Source organism: Ceratotherium simum, chromosome 29, assembly GCF_057802395.1.
Source record: "Ceratotherium simum simum isolate JZ-2026a chromosome 29, ASM5780239v1, whole genome shotgun sequence".
NCBI classification, from domain to species: Eukaryota; Metazoa; Chordata; class Mammalia; order Perissodactyla; family Rhinocerotidae; genus Ceratotherium; species Ceratotherium simum.
Genome location: NC_141928.1, coordinates 11,971,774 through 11,991,795, shown reverse-complemented (window position 1 = coordinate 11,991,795; position 20,022 = coordinate 11,971,774). Strand labels below are relative to the sequence as shown.

At 40.9% G+C, this 20,022-nt stretch overlaps 1 protein-coding gene across 4 annotated transcripts in view; it reads right to left on the bottom strand.

Moving 5' to 3' along the window:
* DENND1A (DENN domain containing 1A) overlaps positions 1–19,426 on the bottom strand; it is a 504,435-nt gene extending 485,009 nt beyond the window's left edge. Inside the window, exons 1-2 of one of the 4 annotated variants that reach the window (XM_087419122.1) lie at positions 12,598–19,125; positions 12,427–12,506 (exon numbers count right to left, since the gene is read on the bottom strand). In XM_087419122.1, coding sequence (XP_087275248.1) covers positions 12,427–12,433 — 7 coding nt within the window. In that variant the 5' untranslated portion in view covers positions 12,434–12,506; positions 12,598–19,125. Of the gene's footprint in view, positions 1–12,426; positions 19,127–19,336 lie in introns of those variants that run through there. The other 3 variants (XM_004423432.3, XM_087419123.1, XM_087419121.1) reach the window with 3 other exon arrangements.
* Positions 19,427–20,022: the final 596 nt, after the last annotated feature.

Genomic DNA, 20,022 nt, shown 5'->3' with positions numbered 1-20,022 from the left:
AACAAATACTTAAGTAAAACACATTCAATCACTTGCTCTAGGGCCGTGGTTTTCACAGTGTAGGGCAGATAAGTCTCAGAGGCCTTAGGGGGAAAGGAAAGGAAATGAAAGAGACCTACCTCACAGACCTTTTACTGTTTTATGTCTAAATTTCAAATAATATTTCCTCTAACAAATGGTTCCATAGTTTTAAAAACAAAAGTGGTTCAAAGAACATATATGCAAACAAACATATAAGATGAGTATGTTTAGTATCTGATTTACCATGAAGAAACTAAGGTACAGGGAGGTTAAAGTACTTGCCTGAGGTCAGGCATTTAGAAAATGAGGAAGCTGGGACTAGAACCCAGGCAGTTTAGCTCCAGAGTCCATGGTCCTAACTACTATGCTACTATGGCTCAGCATGCCACCACACCGTTTAGAAAATAAAGACAAAAATATAACATAAATCTCCAAGGCTCCCAAATGCACTCAGGAATAAAAAGGTACTCATTAGCATGACATGCAAGGTTGTTTGCAATTCATCCTCAGCTAGATCCTTCAGCCTTATCTGCTACCACCCCCACCCCTCACATTACAGTCAAGCTGAGCTTCTCATCAGGCTTTAATCACCCCCCATGACTTGTATGTACATTTACCATTTATTGAGCTATTTCAGAAGGGCTGGGCAGGATGCTAAGCACTTTATATACCATACCTCATTTTATCCACATAACAATACTGTGAGTTAGGGAGTATTTGCGGATTTTACAAAAGAGTCTTGCAGAAATTAAACAGCTCGCCCAAGGACAAATATCTTGAGTGTATGAACTCATATCCAAGTTTGTTCTTACTTCAAAGGGCATGTTCTTGTTCCCAATTTCCCTGCCTAAAATGTGCTCTATCTCCAAACAATGTCTGATTCATTCAAGACACATCTAGAACAGTGGTTGGCAAGCAGTAGGCACTTAAGAGATATTTGCTGAATGAATGAATAATGAACGAACGAATGCCTCCTCCTCTCTGGAGGCTCCTCTGACTCCCTGAGAAAACTCAGTTGCTCTCTCTATGTTGTCACAAGACTTGTTTTCAAAGCTCTGTTACCAGGCTTCCCAGGTGGCATTCTATTCTTTCTACTTATGTGTGCATATTAGCCACTAGACTGGGAACCTTGTCTCACTTCATCTGTGTTCTCAGTCCCCTAACAAAAGGCCTGGCTTTTAACAAGCACTCAGTAAGTTTGTTAACTGAATGAATTTCCCTCAGGAGGAGAAGTGAGATGAGTAAGAGACTCATGATTCATACTAAAACTTCTTTTTCCTCAAGAAATAAATAACACTCAGAGCTGTGATATACTCAAATGTGTGCTCTATAAATATTTCTAGGTTTCAACTATCATCTGAGGCATCTAAATTTAACTCATTCAACACATATTTATGAGTAATCTAAATACATAGATATAATGGCTCTTAAGGAGCGTACAACCTAGTAAAGGAGACAAAACATAATAAAATGTAAAGGTAAACAGTCAAACATGAGCTGCCATAAGGAAATTCACGACTAGGTGCCACATAATAGCTGTGGGTCTGCAAGTTGAAGACCTCATTCTGGGCTAAGGCTGTGGGTCCCATTATCTGTGGACAGTTTGCAAAGAAGTGCTTTCCAGTCAGGAGCAAAATGAGGGGAAAAAAGCGACAGTGCAGTGTGTTTTCCACATAAAGATATTTAATTCAATTTTTAAAACTGTCCTTAACCTGACCTCATGTTCCTCCCACTTTTTTGATGTAAAAATGTAATTTCTTTTCAAAAATAATAGTAATAGGAGATATGATTTTTATGTGGCTCCACAAAATTTGTTTTTAAATTTTCATTGATACAAACATTCCAAACATTTGGGAACTACTGAGCCACGGCATTCAACAGAAGCATCACAGAAGAGGTGGAACTTGAAGTGAACATTGCAGGATGAACAGGATTTGGCTAGTTGGGGAAGAGAGAAGGGATTTTAAGCAGGGGAAACAGCCTGAGCAAAGTACAGAGGTATAAATGTTCATCTGAAGTTCACAGAATAGCAACTAAATCAGCCTGATTAAAAACTGGAAAAATTGCAGCCGCAATTCCATTTCTGGCAGTATGACAAGCTAAGTACCTTTCGGATCCTCCACCAAAAACAATTATAAATAATGGATTTTTCTTCATCTTCTCAAATAAACAAATGGATGAGCTTGCAAGAAAATAAGGAAGATTCAGATGAAGAACTAAGTGAAGACTGGAACCCAATAAGGTAACAAAACACAAAAACTAGCTTTCTCCTTGAAGGCATTTACATAGCCCAATGGAAGCTTCATTCTCCCAATCTAATAGGGCTCAAAGAATGCAAGACAAAACTAAGGTTCAGCCTCAGGTGGAAAGTATATTAGACACCCCTCTCTCACAATTTAAACTGGGAAAAAGGTGATCAAGACAGAAACCCATGCAAACATGTCCACCTCTCAGGAACTATAATGAAAACTACTAGTCTCAAAACTTGGCATTGAGAAGAAAGGAAAATCTTCCTGCAAGTTCAACCACAACACGGCCCTCGCCAGGGATTGCTATTGAATGGTCAAAAAAACCTCAATCCAGGAATTTAAGCTGAAGTGGTCACAAAGTAAAAGTGGTCACAGGACACTAACAAAAGAATATGTAAATCTTCTCTGGAAAAATTCACTTCAACCTTGGCCTCAAAAAAATTCTCACAAAAAGTTCCAAGAAATATGAGCTCATGGGTAAAAATTAGAAAACTCTCAGAAAAACAAAGCCCATAAATAAGAACTTCAGAAATAAAAGATGGCAGAATCAGACCTTCAAAGACCTCAGATATTGGAATTATCAAACTGGATATGGAATGTTTAACAAGCTTAAAGAAATAAAAGGGATTGAAAATGAGTAAAGACTAAGAAACTATGACATGATCAAGCAAAAGTGAAAAAGAACAAAATATTTCTCAAAATAAGAATAACTCAATGGTGTGCCAGCCCCATGGCCTAGTGCTTAAGTTCAGTGCGCTCTGCTTCGGCGACCCGGGTTTGGTTCCCAGGTGCGGACCTACACCACTCATCAGCAGCCATGCTGTGGCAGCAACCCACATACAAAATAGAGGAAAAAGACTGGCACAGATGTTAGCACAGAGCGAAGCTTCCACACACACATACAAAAGAATAACTCAATGGATGGCTTAAGAGCAGAAAAGATACAACCAAAGAGAATTACTGAACTTACAGCAATTATACAGAATAGTATTCAGAAAGAGAGAGAGAAAATATAAAAAAAGAGAGCAAAAGACAAAGAAAGTATAAGATTAATCAATATTCCAGAAGAGGAAAAGAGAATGTGGCACAACCAACAGCAGGTTTTAGAAAGCTGGTTTTAATACTCTATTTACCTTTTTGAATTCCCATCTTCATTTAGTTCTTGGTCCAAAAATAACTGAAAATTTTCCAGAACTGACAACAGATACACCTTCACACATTCAAGAAGTCCAATTAATGCATAGCAAGATAAATAAAAAGAAATCCAGAAGTTCTGATTCCAAGTAAAATGTAGTAGGCACCCACTACCCTGTCTTTTACAGCTATAAAATACATCTATAAAAGCAGGGTAGAATTCATGGAGCAGCTATTTGAGGAATCTAGAAAGTAAATAGTAGTAGATGAATCAATTGGGGTAGAATACTAGAATTCAAAGTACCACCAAACCAGTGGTGAGTTTACCATTTTTTTCCTCCAGAATAACTCAGCATGGACTCAAGGCAGCCCAAAAACTAGATGTGGTCAACAGCATAGATAGAGTGAGGCCCAGAAGCCATCTAGTTCAGGATCAAAGAATGGGAAAGAAGCAACGGTCTACAGGCACCTAAAGCACTGAATGAAGGAACCTTCCTCTCTAATCAGGAGTGCAACCTTAAGAGAAGGGGGCAAACCCCAGTAACTATCTTTTCCTCTCAGTCCTCCCACTGTTAGGTCTCGACTACAGATGCAATCATGGAAAGAGCACAGCAAAACAGGTAAGTAAAGTCCCAGCTTTCTGGCCAGCAGAAAAGTAAGCCCTAAGGAACTGAGGAGATAGTAAAGAAAGAGGAGCTCGGGAAAACAACCCCATAAAGTTGGTTTTGAACTTCAAGGCTCACCTCTGAGTCCATCAGCAACATATGAGGGTTCCAGTTGCTCCACATCCTCACCAACATGTGATACTCTCAGCCTTTTTAATTTTAGCCATTCTATTGGGTGTTTTGAGGCTTTCTCAATGTAGTTTTAATTTGCATTTTCCTAATGATTAATGATGCTAAGCATCTTTTCATATGCTTATTTGCCATCTGTATGTCTTCTTGGATAAAGTGTTCAAATCTTTTGCCCATTTTTCTTTATTGTACTTATTGAATTGTAAGAGTTTATATATTGAGTTTATATATAAATATATATATGTTAGATATGTTTTATATGAAGGCAGCAGGAAATAGAACTGGTCAAATGTGTGAGTTTTTTTAGAAGTCTATGGCTTCTCTGGGCCAGCCCCGTGGCTTAGCAGTTAAGTGCACGCGCTCCACTACTGGCGGCCTGGGTTCGCGTCCCGGGCGCGCACCCACACACTGCTTCTCCGGCCACGCTCAGGCCTTGTCCCACATACAGCAACTAGAAGGATGTGCAACTATGACATATAACTATCTCCTGGTGCTTTGGGGAAAAAAAAGGAGGAGGATTGGCAATAGATGTTAGCTCAGAGCCAGTCTTCCTCAGCAAAAAGAGGAGGATTAGCATGGATGTTAGCTCAGGGCTGATCTTTCTCACAAAAAAAAAAAAAAAAAAAAAAAAAAAACAGCTGCAAAGGACATTATTGGAATAATTGGGAAGATTTAAATATGGATTGTATGTTAGATAATATTATTGTATGAATGTGAAATTTCTTTATGGTGATAAAAGTATTGTAGTTATATAGAAGAATAAATTTGTTCTTAGGAGATATATACTAAAATACTAAGAGATAAAACATCATGATGACTATAACTTGATATTGAATTATTCAGCCAAAAAAAGTATAATCTGTGTATATAACAGAGAGTGGGGAGTGAGCATGAGCATGGAAGGGGAAATGGAGGAATTACCTATCCTCTCATATTACGGGGAAACCAGATAAGCATTTCCCTATCCCTATTACTTATGAGTAATACTTAATTTTCCTAAATTCAACAAAGAGACTGTCAAAATCTCCAACAATCTGTAACCACTGATAACTTTTTATACTAAAACCCACACCCTGGGCCGGCCCAGTGGCTTAGCGGTTAAGTGTGCGCGCTCCACTGCTGGCGGCCTGGGGTTTGGATCCCGGGCGCGCACCGATGCACCGTTTCTCAGGCCATGCTGAGGCCGCGTCCCACATACAGCAACTAGAAGGATGTGCAGCTATGATGTACAACTATCTACTGGGGCTTTGGGGGAAAAAAATAAATAAAAAAAAATTTTAAACAAAAAAAATAATAAAAATAAATAAATAAAATCCACACCCCTTCTATAATAGCTTTTTTAATGTAATCCTCTTTCTTTTTTATCAGGCCAACGAAACCTTGATACCAAAATCTGAAGAGAACACTAGAAGAAAGGAAAATTATAGCCAAAATCTCTTATGAATATAGATGCAAACATAAAATAAATAAAATATTAGTAAATCGAATCCAGCAATATGTATAAAAAGGATAATATATCATTACCAAGTGGATTTATCCCAGGAATGCAAAGCTGGTTTAACATTTGAAAATAAATGTAATTCACTACATTAATGAGGGGGGAAATTATATGAACATCTCAATATATGTAGAAAAAGTGGTTGATAAAATTCAACATGTATTCATGACTAAAGCTGGCAACCTGGAAACACCAAGTGATGCAGACCAGAAAATCCTCTATCAAATGTCAGCTCTCTCCTCCAGACAAAGGACCAGAAGAGGAGCAGCCTAACAAGTCAGAAACTTTTAGAAAATAACCACCAAACACCAGCCAAATACCACAGAAAAACCTGTGTGGTCTCGCCCTTACTCAAGTCAGCAAAGAACAAGAAGGGAGGGAGCCTAGATTTCTACCTTCACCAAGTTGTAATGAGGTATCCCATCCACCTTCCCCCTGTCAGGTTAGTGTTACAGAAAACCAGGTAGGCAGCTGTGGCCCTCATCATCCCCACCAGTCAGTAATGAGGACCCCCCTCAATGTGGTTTCAGTGGAGACTATGTGGAGAGCCTAGACTTTCACTCTCATGTGGCAGTAATGGAGGCCATGGTGGGAGTAGCAACAAGGCAGAACATCACCTAGCCAGACAGGTATCAGTGGAAGCCTCCTGGGGAGCCAGAACTCCCACCCCCACTCTGAAGTAAAGGGGAATTCCTCACCCTGGGTATCAAGAAAGGCTGAGCAGGGAACCTAGATATATACTCCAACTTGGCCATAAGAAGGCAGAGTAACCCCCTTCCCCTTCCAGAGCAGTGTCAGAGAGGAAGCCAGCTAAAAGACAATGGGAAAATATCTTCAAAGTTCTGTGGGAGGGCCGGCCCTGTGGCTTGGTGGTTAAGTGCGCGCGCTGCGATGCTGGTGGCCCGGGTTCGGATCCCGGGTGCGCATCGAGGCACCACTTCTCCGTTCATCCTGAGGCCGAGTCCCACATACAGCAACTAGAAGGATGTGCAGCTACGACGTACAACTACCCACTGGGGCTTTGGGGGGAAAAAATAAAATAAATAAAATCTTTAAAAAAAAAAAAAAAAAAAAGTTCTGTGGGAAATTTTTTCAATTTAGAACTCTATAACCATACAAGCTATTGATAAAGTGTGAGAAAGTAGACATTTTTCAGACATGCAAGAACTCAAATGCACCCTTTCTGCAAGTCCACTGGTGTAGCTGTCTCCTATAAGAACTTAAATATGTATGCCAGCAAACAAATTAAAACAAAATAACACATGGGCCAGGAAATCACGAAATGGAGTGGTAAAGGGACATTCCAGGATTACAACAATACAGCTGACTTTGTACAGATCAGAAAAGGAAGATAGGAAAGAATCATCAGGAAAAGGGGGAAAATAAAAAGAGCCTCAATAAAACTGCATGTGATTTCAAATTTGTAAAAAATTAAGGACAGTATAAAGCAAGTAACACAAGGGGGAAAAAGGGATTTAGAAACTCAGAGGAGGAGAGAGAGAGAGAGAATACTATTTTAAAAAATCCAAATCCAGATATGGCTCTTTTTTTTTTTTTTTCCAGTCTCAGGCACTTTCTGGGCTACAGGCAGACATGGCCAAATCCAAGAACCACACCACCCATGTCCAGTTCCAAAATGGCACAGACACGGCACCAGTAAGCCCTAAGCATAAAGATATCTTTTAAGAAGACAGATTTAGAACCTAAGTTCCTAAAGATCTTGCACTTTGTCAAGAAACACAAGGGTCTAAAGAAGACGCACACCAACAAAACAAGACCATCAAGGCCTTTGTCAAGCTCAAGGTCCTGAAACGCATCAGTCCCACGCTTGGGAGACATGCTTGTTACGACGTTGCCAGGGTGCCAGCCCCTGCTGGCCTGAAGATAAGACCAAGACCAAAGTCAAAGCCAAGGGTCAGGCTCCCAAAAGTGCCCAACCGCCCACAAAGGCTGCAAAGTAGAGGCTTTTGTCTGCCAACATGAGAATGGAAGTACTCGGGTGGCGCCTTGGGCTGCTCTCTATATAGGGCTGGTATTCCCCTGTGCTACTTTGTGCAAATAAATGGAAAATAAAACGAATATATACATATTATATATATCCAGATATGAAACAAAATAAATTTAGCATAATTTTAAATTATGGATGGATTATAAGTTTATATGACCCTGATCTTAAGAACATTATTCTTCAAACGGGATCATGACAATGCACCAAAAAGGGAGAAAATGTTATTCTAGCACCCAACCTGGTCTATGTTGAATAATACTTAAACACTCATAATAACATTTAATTTTTAGAGTTAACTTAAGGATAAACAATGAAAGACTTGGTTCTGGTCATGGGTAGAACTAAAATGACCACATAACAGTAAAAGTGTACTTAGAGAAATTGCAGAAAGAGCTATTCTTCCTTTAGAGAGCAGGGAGTCAAGAGATACTGTTGAAAGTTAATGGAATAAAGAGGATTAAGTATATTACATTGAAATATAACCACTATAAGAAATAGAAATAATATAAATATATAAAACACTGGAAGAGGAAAAGAGAGAATTACTATAAAGGTACTCATCATCTTTCATTTCAGGGAGTCAACAAATACTGCCTAAAGTTAATTAAATTAAGAGAGAGATTTATCTAGGGGTTATGGGTTAACCTCCAAAAGAACAAAAAAAAAAAATCAGTTAATAGAGGTTGTTTCTGAACGGGGTGGGGATGTAGGGTAGAGAATTATTGCTCTTCATCATGAGCTCTTAAAAACTATTTGATCTATTACCATGTACATTCATAACTGTGATAAAATAATTTTTAAAGCTTGATAAACACATCCTGTTGGGGAAGCTGTAAGGCAACAGGCACTATCATATGTGGGAATGTGAACTCGCAAAACTCCTATGGAGGGAAATTTGACACTATTTAGCAAAATTATATATAAACTTACTCTTTTACTCAATGCCACTTGTAAGAATCCCAATGGTATAATGGTAAAAATACAAAAAGGCACATACACAAGACTATTACAGCCCCATTTGTAATAATAACACTAGAAGCACCCTAAATGTTCATCACTATGAGACTGGTTGAATAACCCATGGTCCATCCATCCAACGCAGTACTACACTGTCCCTACAGAGAAATGAGGATGATCTCTATATACTGCTAGAAGTGATGTCTTTACAGGTATAAAATAAGAAAAGTAAACGCGAGAAAAGTGCACATAGAATGCTACCATTTATCTAAGGGGCTGGTGAGAGGAGGTGTGAAAATACATATGTATTTACCTTTTCTTTTTTAATAAAATGACAAATGAAAAAGTTTTTATAAACTAGCTACCTAAGCGGGAGGGAAGGAACAGAGTGGTGAGGGAGGAATAGAAATTATAGACTTTTCTGAATATACCTCTTTTGTAGATTTGGCTTTGAAACTACATAAATATTTTATGTAATTATGGAACAAAATTAAATTATTTTTAAAAAGGAGTCCCAAAAGATTGAAAGAAATAAAAATAAAAACTGTGTATGTAGTTGGTGACATAACTATAGCAAAAGAACTATTTCTAGTGGTTTTAAAACAGTAACTTGACAATACTTTCCTAGTGGAATATACTCTAAGGACAAAAAGAATTGCCAAATTAAAAAAAAAAAACCAACTGTTTTCAGTAATCATATTGTTGGTGGTAATGTTGGCATTGCTGCTGAGTTGTGTGGGTATTGTGGGATAAAGCAAAAGAGTACTTATGCTGGTGTCACTCGAAATCAGAACTTTTTGTATGAGTGATAGGAGATTCAGATGTAAGAGTGATGAGGTTAAATAAAAATGCTATAGTCTTGAATTGGAATTATCAATATGAACATGTGATATAGTTTACCTTTAAAAAATACACACACACACACATACACACACACATCCTAGTTCTGACCCCTAGAGAAACCTAGAAATAAGTGACCTAGTAGCAAAAAACAAAAAAGTCCTAAAACCCAGACCGTAATCTCTAATACCATTTCCCACCAAAAGGAAGCAGGACTCCTTAAAGAAACAGCAGAATACAGGTGTGGAGCAGGAAACATACAAGATGGGCCTGGAACGTCTTGTCACATCAAAAGGCAAAGGAGCTATTAAAAACTACTGGGATCCTGTCAAAAGGACTCTAGAACTTAACTTGAAGAAGCTCCCACCAGACAAAGATAGGACAAATTAAACATCAATGAGGATAACTACAGTGGACTGAAATATAGCAAAGAGGTTGAAATGTAGGGGTTTAAAGTGACACTCGAAAAAAAAATCAGTCACCTTTGGAAAATGCTAGGAAACTAACTCAGTTTGAAAAACCAATAAAGAAAATCATGCCTTTTCTATATGAACTGTACCTCAGGGTAACTAAATAGTTGATATGGGGAAGTTTTCTTTACAGAGTTATTCTAGCTACTATGAAGAAGAAATGATAGAAACAAAATATCACCATTTTACAGCCCCTAATAAATTAATGCATCAAAAAGAGAGACAACCAGACATAATGTGCCTTCTGATGGAAACACCTATCACTACCTTTTAAATACTCAAGAAAATGAACTTGAATCTAATCAAGTCACTAAATCTAACTACCAATTTGTAGGAAATAAAGGGTACGGAACATATTAAGCCAGATACAATGGAAATTATATAGGACAAATAACCCACCTCTTCAATAAAAAATTGCAAGGGGGAAAAAAAAGACTTATGACATACATATCAACCAATTGCAATGTATGACCTTACTTGATTCAAACACATCAACTGTTAAAACTGATATAACTAGAAAACTTTGAACACTGACTGGATATGTGATGACATATAGGAATTTTTTTAGGCGTGATGTCATTGTTATGTTTTTTTAAGAAGAATGTCTATCTTTTAGAGACACATATGGCAATATTTAAGAATGAGATATGACATGTGGGATTTACTTCAAAATAATCTAGGACTGGACGGAGGGGGAGGGAGTTATGGTCAGTTATCTATAAATGAAACTAAGTAAGCCATAAATTAATACATGGAAACTGAGTGATGGGCATTTGGGGGCTCATTATACTATTGTCTTTACTTTTATAGATGTTTAAAATTTCCCAAAACAGAAAGTTAAAAAATAATAATTTTAAGCACACAGGAAAAAGAAATGAGAAGTTATGTTAAAAAGAAGTGAACAGTGGTACCAGCTAAACAGAGATAAATATAAATGGCGTAAATCTTTTATAAAACTGAATAAAATTTTCAAATATTATTTGTGAGAGAGAAAGTATAAAATGTTCTTAAATATTATCATTCTAATTACTTGCATGCTCATCTTGTCTCTGCTGGTAGACTTTAAGCTTCTTTTCTCCCAACCAGCAAGAGGAATAGTGCTTTGCATGTATCAGGATCGCAATCCTTCAAATCAATTCAGTAAAATATACATCATCCTAACACACTCACAGAGAGGAAGCAAATACTTTGTCTTAAGAAAAAAAAAACAAACTATAAAAAGGAGCACTTGCTTTCTTTTGACATTTTGTTTAACTCCAGGTTGTCCAGACAAGTGTACTCCATCCTCTCCAATATCATTAATGATACGGTCATTTCTCTGCTGAGGGCTAGACACAACATCACTTTTAATCCTCACAACAAACCTATGGGTGAATTTATTTGCTTCCTTTTATAAATAAAAAAACTAAGGATCGGAAACTCAGAACTCAGATGGGGATTGTGTGTGGTTCTGGGGACTCAAACCCACGTGTCTCCAAGGCCCACATCCCCCTAGCTCCTCGCACGCCCTGGAGTACAAGAACTGTTTGCCCAAAGTCAAACAACATCTTTCTCTAGATTGGTTTCCTTCCTCCTATTTATTCACACAGTCTAGGCGAGACCAGTGCAACATCCCTGAAACCTTTCCTGTGGTTAAAGTGAGTTCAAAAGTTTCTTTTCTTTCTCTAAATCTAACATGGACAGACTTCCTTTCAGCAACTTGTGCCAGCCCACTTTAAGTCTTACTCATCCACCGAAGCCACACATTCACTATGGAGCCCTTCAAGATTTCTTCCTTTCTCACTGCAGACGAAAATGCCTTCTCCCAATTATAACTTTTCACTTTTCCTCAGAAAAGCAAACACATTATATAACCAGTCCTCACCTTCCAAACACTCATTTATAACATAACTTTGCTAACCCTAGCAAGTCATCTTGGATTCTTCTCTCGTCTCTTACATGCAATTTGTCACCAAGTCATGTCAATTCTACCTAAAATCTCCCTCAGATCTGTACTTTTTCTTTTGACAACCAAAACCTCACTTCGGGCCTTGACCGTCTGCACTATAAACTATAACACAGTTCCATAAACCAGTGGTCTCCAATTTTTTTTCATGTATTCCTTTCAATCAGTCAAAAATTTGAACATACATCTGATATACGTACATTTATAAATTATGTCTTACTATACTAACACATACATTAGAAAACACAAAAACAGAAATGTCAAAGGTTGATATAAAACCAAATATAAGTTCTAACATTCTTTTCACACCCCAGCAGATCATCCTGCACAAGCCAGAGATATCACTGTTCTAAACTACTGCTGCCAGAGTCATCTTCCTAAAAACCCAAATCTGATTATATTATATTCCCAACTCAGTCCTTCAATGGCATCATGTCCCAGTGGCACAAGCCTACTTTTCCAACTTCATCTCCTGTAATCTTATCCACATATCCTGTATTTCAGCTATACCTGTCATCTTTTGCACATGCAGTTTCCTCTGCCTGGAATGTCCTTATCCTTGATAGCCCCTGATTTATACATAACAGTATCTGTAAGAGAAAAATACATTCTAAATGCCATAATCAACTTACAAATGAACTGTAACCTATCTTTCTATAGGAATTTATATTTTGAACATACCTTTTGTTACTTCCTTTATTTAGCTCCTTTTCAAGTCCTAAATACTTGGAAAGAATGGTATGGATTCCAATAAAAGTAGAGGAGACCAACTTTGTTTTGTTTTTTTCAGTTTATTTTTCTTCCTTGTTTATCTTTCCATTTCCCAACAAAATCCTTTTAAGCAAAAAGGATGTTGCAAATCCCAAAATTAGTTCCCCCTACGGCCAGGAAAAAGGCTGAACCTTTGCAACCCACAACCAGAATTCCAGCCAGGAGCTTACACACAGATTTAATAGCCTGAATAAAAATATATTTTCCTACAGCAATACTCCAGGTTTTACCTTCCCTGTTTCAACCTTCCTATCTGCTGTGCAAACCCCTCCAAGTTGACTGCAATGGCTAAAACGATGGAAAAAGAAAAGTCATGAAAATTCAAGTGACCGACTCTGGGCACTAATAATGGAGAGCTCAGTCTCCAACAAGACTTTTGTTCCATCACCCCAAGTCTCTGTACTGTCTCCTACGGGGACTGGGAGGGAAGCCCTGTGGTGCAGAGGAAAGAGAAGAGGCATTAGAGAGAGAAGCACTGGAGAGGAAGTTGAATTTCAACTCCTAGCCTTGACCCTCAGTAGGGAAATACGTTGGTTGTGCTACATACCACAGAGCTCAAGAAGCAGCAAGCCTGTGGTGCATTTTGGTAATGGGATCCTTTAACAAGCAGTCCAAAAAAAGATGGGAGCAGAGCTATCTTAAGAAGCCCAGGCTGCTTCTCTGTACCAGAAAACAATGAGATGGGTTTACCCCCACTTCCTAGTCATATAACTTCCACTGTTCTTCCTCTGAGCAAGCCTCCTCCCTTCTCCAAATTTCACCTTTCTTTCAGTTCAAGTTTCAACCTCTTCTGAGAAACTTATTTCTGTCTTCTCTGGTCTTTCGTTTTCCACACAACTCATTTAGGCCAAATCACAACCACAATGAGATACCACTTTACACAAAGTGGTGCAATTACTTTGGAAAACAGTCTAACAGTTCCTTAAACAGAGTTACCATATGATCCAACAATTCCACTGCTAGGTATACACCCAAGAGAAATGAAAACATATGTCCACACAAAGTGTTCACAGCAACATTATTCATAACAGTGAAAAAGTGGAAACAACCCAAATACCTAACAACTGAAGGATGAATAAAATGTGGTTTATCCACACAATGAAATATTACTCAGCAATAAAAAGTAACAAAATACCCATATATGCTATAACAGATAATCTATGGAACCATTATATTGAAAGACAAAGGATTGCATATTATATGATTCCATTTACATGAAATGCCCAGAATAGACAAATTACAAATCTACAGCAACTATAAGTAGATTAGTGCTTTCCTAGGGCTGAGACAGTTTGGGGGAAGGAGGAGTGACTTCTAAGGGGTATAGGGTTCCTTTCCATGGTGATGAAAATGTACAGGAATTGTACAGTGGTGAATGAGCACACTTTTGTGAGAACACTAAAAACCATTTAATTATACACTCTAAAAGAATAAATTTTATAGTCTGTGAATTACATCTTAATAAAGTTGTTTTCAGATTACCACGGCCTCCAAGGCCTGCTCAGGCCCCAGTCTCTCTCTGACCTTACCTCTGCCATCAGTCACTACCCAAACCCACTGGCCTTGTACCAGGCCCTGAAACACATCTAGTGTTTTCTTGCAAGCCCTTTGCATATGCTCTACTCTCAGCCTGGAATGAAAAGTCTTGCCCAGACTCTTTACATGACTAATGACTTCTCATCCTTTAAGTCTCAGCTCAAATGTCATTTCCACAGTAAGCATTCCCTCACTACTCTACCTAAAATAGGACAGCCACTCCCATCATTCTCTCAGCATCTTGTTTCCTTTATAGCACATCCACATAACTTTATGTGAATTAATTTGGTTTTTTTTTTTTATCTGTCAGGTCCACCAGACTGCAAGCTCTATGAGACCAGGAATGAACAGTATGTATTATTCACAACTATAATTCACAATGTCTAACACAATTCCTGGCATTTAAGTGCCTAATAAATGGTAATTAATATTTTTATTTCCCAAACATGCCACATCCTCACACACACCGCTCCCTCTATTGAGACGATCACCACTGCTGCCAATACCAGCGCCACTGCCACCACCATGGCCTCTACTCCCTCTGCCACCACCCTTACCCCTTACTCTCCTGTCTCAACTAAAACATTATCTTCTTGATGAAGCCTTCCTTCCTTGACCCTTTCTCGGAAGACAGTCTCTCCTTCACTTAGTCACCTATTCATCACTGGGTGCATCTCCACCATAGCAAGGATCTTACTATATTATACTTGGGTTTTTTGGTGGGGAGGGGGCTGGAGGGAGTTGGTTTTATTTTACATTTCTGTCTCACTACTACTTTGGAGAACCTTAAAGGGAAGAAAAGTCTTTTCATTTTGTGTCCCTAGTACTTCGCACACTACCGGGCACATAATACGGTACTAACTATGACAACAACAATAATGACCAACATTTACTGAGTGCTTAATACATGCTTGACACTCTTCTTAGTTCTACAGTAGGTGAGTAAATGAATCAACGGATCAATTTCGTGGTCACCAACCTCAAAGGGGTCACAGTCTGACAGGGACAGAAGACAGGTACACAGGCTAATGCAGGATAAACACCACCACAAGGCCGAATCAGCCGCCCTGACCTGTCCCCGTGCCTTCAAATCTTTGAGTATGCTTTTCTCCGAGTCCATAAATGTCAGCTTTCTTCAAACTCACTTAGAATACTTCCTTCGATTACTTACAATCCACTTCCTGCCCTTGGTGCCTGGAAACAATTTCTAGGATGTCACCACAAGAAATATTAAACTGCCACAGTTTCCTGCTGTGTGTCTGCATTATCAGTTACATGTTTCATATTAACCACACTCCAGTCCACTGGGATCCCTCAAACACTAAATAAGATTTAAACACACCTGTCGAAGATTGCCAGTGACCTCTGCTTTTATCCCTCTAGATAAACAAACGTCTGCTCAGGTTTAAGGGTTAGAAGCTTTCCAGGGTGCTACCTGCATACTGGCGACCTTTTCTTTCCTCTTGTCAAGTAGATGTTTGGTTTGAGGCAAGACAATGTTCTGTTATTAAAATGAACACGAACTAAACACTCTAGAAAAAAATAAATGGTCTGCCTAGACCAGGGCAATTTGGCTTTAAAACTTATAAAACAAAAACTCTTCCTCCTCAAGAGTTCAAGCAGCAAATTGTTCTTTCAAGTCTATGTACACTCAACTCAGAGCCTTAGCTAGGCTCTTAATTCAAATCCTAACATTTTTCTTAAATACATTCTATAAACTCTTCCTCAACCACCTCATGTGTTAGGTACTGGGTTTGACACAGGGAACCCAAAGACAAATACGACAGTCCCTGCTCTCAAGAAATATATGTAGGGAGCCAGCCCTGATGGCCTAGTGGTTCAAGTTCAGTGCTCTCACCACTTCGGCAGCCCGGGTTCGTTTCCTGGTCACGGAACACCACCACCCATCTGTCAGTTACCATGCCATGGCGGCAGCTCACACAGAAGAACTAGAAGGACTTACAACTAGAATATACAACCACGCACTGGGGCTTCGGGGAGGGGAAAAAAAAAACAAGAGGAAGACTGGCAACAGCTAAAAGATGTTAGCTCAGGGCGAATCTTTCCCTGAAAAAAAAAAAGTATATGTTGGGCTTAGTATGGGACACAGACAAGGAACTGGATTTAGTTCTATGACAGTGATAAACACAAGGGGCCACAGAAAACACAAATGAGGGCCACCTGGCCTAGGCTGGGGAGGGGGTGGGGGTGGGGAACTGGCATCAAGGCAGGCTTCCTGGGGATGGCATCTGATCTTAGGCTATAAACTCCCATTCTCTCATTTGAAAAATGTGGTTAACAGTAGCTACATCATTGGACAGTTGTAAGGATTTGATGAAAGGGTTCCCATAAAGCATTACCACTGTTCCTGACACAGAGACTGTACTCACCCAGTCTGAGTTTGAAAGCAAGTCTGATCAAGCACTGCATCTCAACACCTGTGCCTAGTAACTCACCTGCTTTACTACTGATCATACAACAGACACCAGCTTCACAATCACACACAGTATTGTTTTTAATCAACTTTTATTTTTTAATGAGAATATTAAGCCCTGCTCTGCACGTTAAGAGTCTAATTCCTTGATCATCAACTTTCCTCTCCATTACCTGAACATACAGTTCTCTGACATTTCTAATATAAAATATACCAGTTTTCTTAATCTTTTGATATACAAGATGTAAAAGAAAACTAACAATTACTGAGTTTTTAATATGGGCCCAGCAGTCATGTTCATACTGCGTTTATTGCTCTTAATGACCCTGCAACATATAGTCTTCCCCATTTTACCCAGAGGGAAACTGAAGGTGAAAAAGGTACTTTGTGCAAAGTTTCATAGTCAGTAGACAAAAGAGCTGGAACCTGAACCCAGATCTGCTTCCTTATCGTCGGCCTGACTAGGCCACATAACATCAGAGATAAGCAAGAGAAAACACTGGCAGCCACAGAGCTCTCCTGCTCAGTGGGGCCCCAGACTGTCCTGCCCACGCCCTGAGACTGTCCTACACAATGGAGCCTGCACACTTAGATTTCACCTCAGCCAGGTGAACACCTTAAGCTAAGTCTGTTCTTTCCTCTTAGGATGGAACAGTCAGTAGTAACCAAAGCTCTGTTTCCTCCAACAACCAGGGCGGCACCTAAGTAGATGGTTTGCTGGCTACCTGTCAACCCCCATTCCCAGGGCAGGTAGAAGAGGCATAGTCAACAGTCACCATAAATCACAACTACTTTTCATAACTTCTCTCCCTTTCTCTTTCAGTTTCACAAGTAAAGCTAACATTTCCCAAGCCTAAGTTTTTATTATAGAGCAGTCTAGTTTCAAGACCAAGAAGGCTACTCTTTATACTAATTTCACGCTTAATGTGTTACTAAGTTCTCTTGCCCAAGTGCTCAGATATTATGGTGATGGATTCCACAAAACACACTTGAGAAATGTCTTTGTCAACCTGCAACCTTCAAGAGCAAGACCTGATGCTAGTCAACTGAACTTCCACTTGTTGGATTTTCACACTGGTGCTGACAGTGCCTGCCTCATATGAGGCAAGTTTCTGAACTTCTCGGTAACAAGAAAGGTAAGCATCCTCACAAGCATACTCTGCAACTCTAAGGTGGCTTTCATAAAGCATTTCTAAGTGCCATTGAAATCCAAGTTTACAATGCTTACTGGGAAGCAGGAGCTCAACTTGGAGTGCCTCTTTAATCCCAACGCTTCACAAACTACGTCTTTTTACCTCCCAAGCCTCTTAAGCTCCTATTTGGAGCATGCTTCTAACTTTTTCCCTTCATTTCTGCAAAAATTAAGAATTAACAGTGTGCTCATCCAACTCTTCCATTTTCATTATCATAAGCAAACTTTTCCAGTTTCATTTAGCAGATGTCTCAGGCTGCTGAGTACATATTAGATACATTTTGTGAACAGAAGCCTAAGTCAGTCAGGGGACTACAAGGCTGGGCAAAGATCACACTATATGGACATGGACCAAGCATGAGATGCAATATTTGAATAATTATTAGATTTCACCCAAAATGCCCTTCCCCTTTCAAAACTTCCCTAGTATAATTCTCAAAATGCTGAAATAAACACATTCCAGACTTTCTTGTAAGCAGGTTTAAAGTGTCCTAGGAAAGCTGTTTTACAGAAAAACCTATGCTGTCAACTTTGTTTTTAAGTGCCCTTAAACAATTCTATTACTCATAGAGAGAAAGTGAACATTTGTTAGTGATTAGAGATAAAGCATCTTGTGTTTCGGTGCTGAGGAGGGGAGAGGCCAAAAGAGGACCTGGCTGGGAGGGGAGATAGAGTCCAAAGCAACACACCCAAATTGCACCGCATAAAAGTTGCACTCTCCAAAGTCAACTTCCAGGTCTAGAAGTAGGGCAACAATGTTTCAATGAGTTCTGAAGCTAGATGTATCAACAATTTCCCCGGAAAACTAACCCCTCACCGGGGACTCCAAGTGAATGAATAAGTGAGGGAATTTGCCAGATTGAATTACAAAGCCTTTCCAACAATCATCAAGATCAGGTGCTCAATTACAGCACAGAGGTATCTGCCTTCAAGCCTTTGGCCCTTGCTGTGTGGAGACTTTCACAGATAAGAGGAAACAGGAGGAGAGAGAAAACGGCCTTCCTCCCCAGGCCATCCAGACCTTAAGTCCAGGAGTGGCCCCTCCCTTTGAGAACCTCACGCGACTTTTCTGGGGGCCGCAGGCCTTAAGCAGCCAGGCTGCAACCTCTCAAGACCTGCTCAACTCTCAGGGGCGCCCCAAACACACCCATTTGGGGAGTTGCTTCCGGAGATTTCTCCCCCTCCCCCCAACAGTTGTATGACCATTTTCAGAGGCTCTCAGTAACCCGGGGGAGGGGGCCACCTTGTAATCTCAGTCGCTCCCGCCCTCAGGTGAAGAGGGACACCTGACCACCGGAGCCCTTCCACCCCGCCCCCGCGCCTCCCTGGATCGCCATGGTAACCGTCCCCCTCCCCGCGTGACGCCGGCACGCGGGGCGCCCCTCGGGTCCCGGCAACAAGTCCCCCGCGCGGCCCGCGGCCTGCAGCCCTTGCCCGGCCTCGCCGCCCCGCGCCCGGCCCGGCTCCGCCCGGCCCGGCCCACTCACTTGATCCTGGAGCCCATGGTCCCCGGGCCTCCTCATGGGCCCGCGGGCCCCGCTCGGCGCTGCGCTGCCCGCCCGCCCTCGGCCGACCGGCCTCCCTCCGGCGCTCTCCCCGCCCCTTCCTCCCTTCCCTCAGGCTGGGCCCGCCCGCTCGAGGCTCGCTCCCTCGCCGCCGCCGCCTCCCGGGGTTAATGTACTCCCTCCAGCCCGGCGAACGCCATGGTCGCCGGCGCGCGTGCCCGGCGCGCGCCGCCCCCTCCGCCTCTCACATCACCGCCCCCTCCCGCCCGCGCCGCCGCCGCCGCCCGCGGGGGCTGCCGGGAAGTGTAGTCCGCTGGCGAGAGGTGAGGCCGGCTGAGGGCGGTGCGGGGGGGGAAGCGCGCGTCGCTCACTGGGCTCCTGGAGCGTCGTGCTTCGTGCGTTCCGGGTGCAGTCCCCTGAAGACCTCCACCGCACTGTTACCCTGTAGAAACCTCCACCTACAACCCCCCTGCAAAGGCCCACATCCCATAGACACCCCGAGCTCACCTGAAGAAAGCTTCACCCATTCCTCGTCTACGGAGTCCTCCCACCCAGTAGCTCTGGCCTATAGATAATCTGTGTCCCACTCAGACCTCCATGAAAACACAAGTTTTCCCTTTGGAAATCCCATACCTTCCAGTAAGTTCCTTAAGGGAGCCACAGACCCT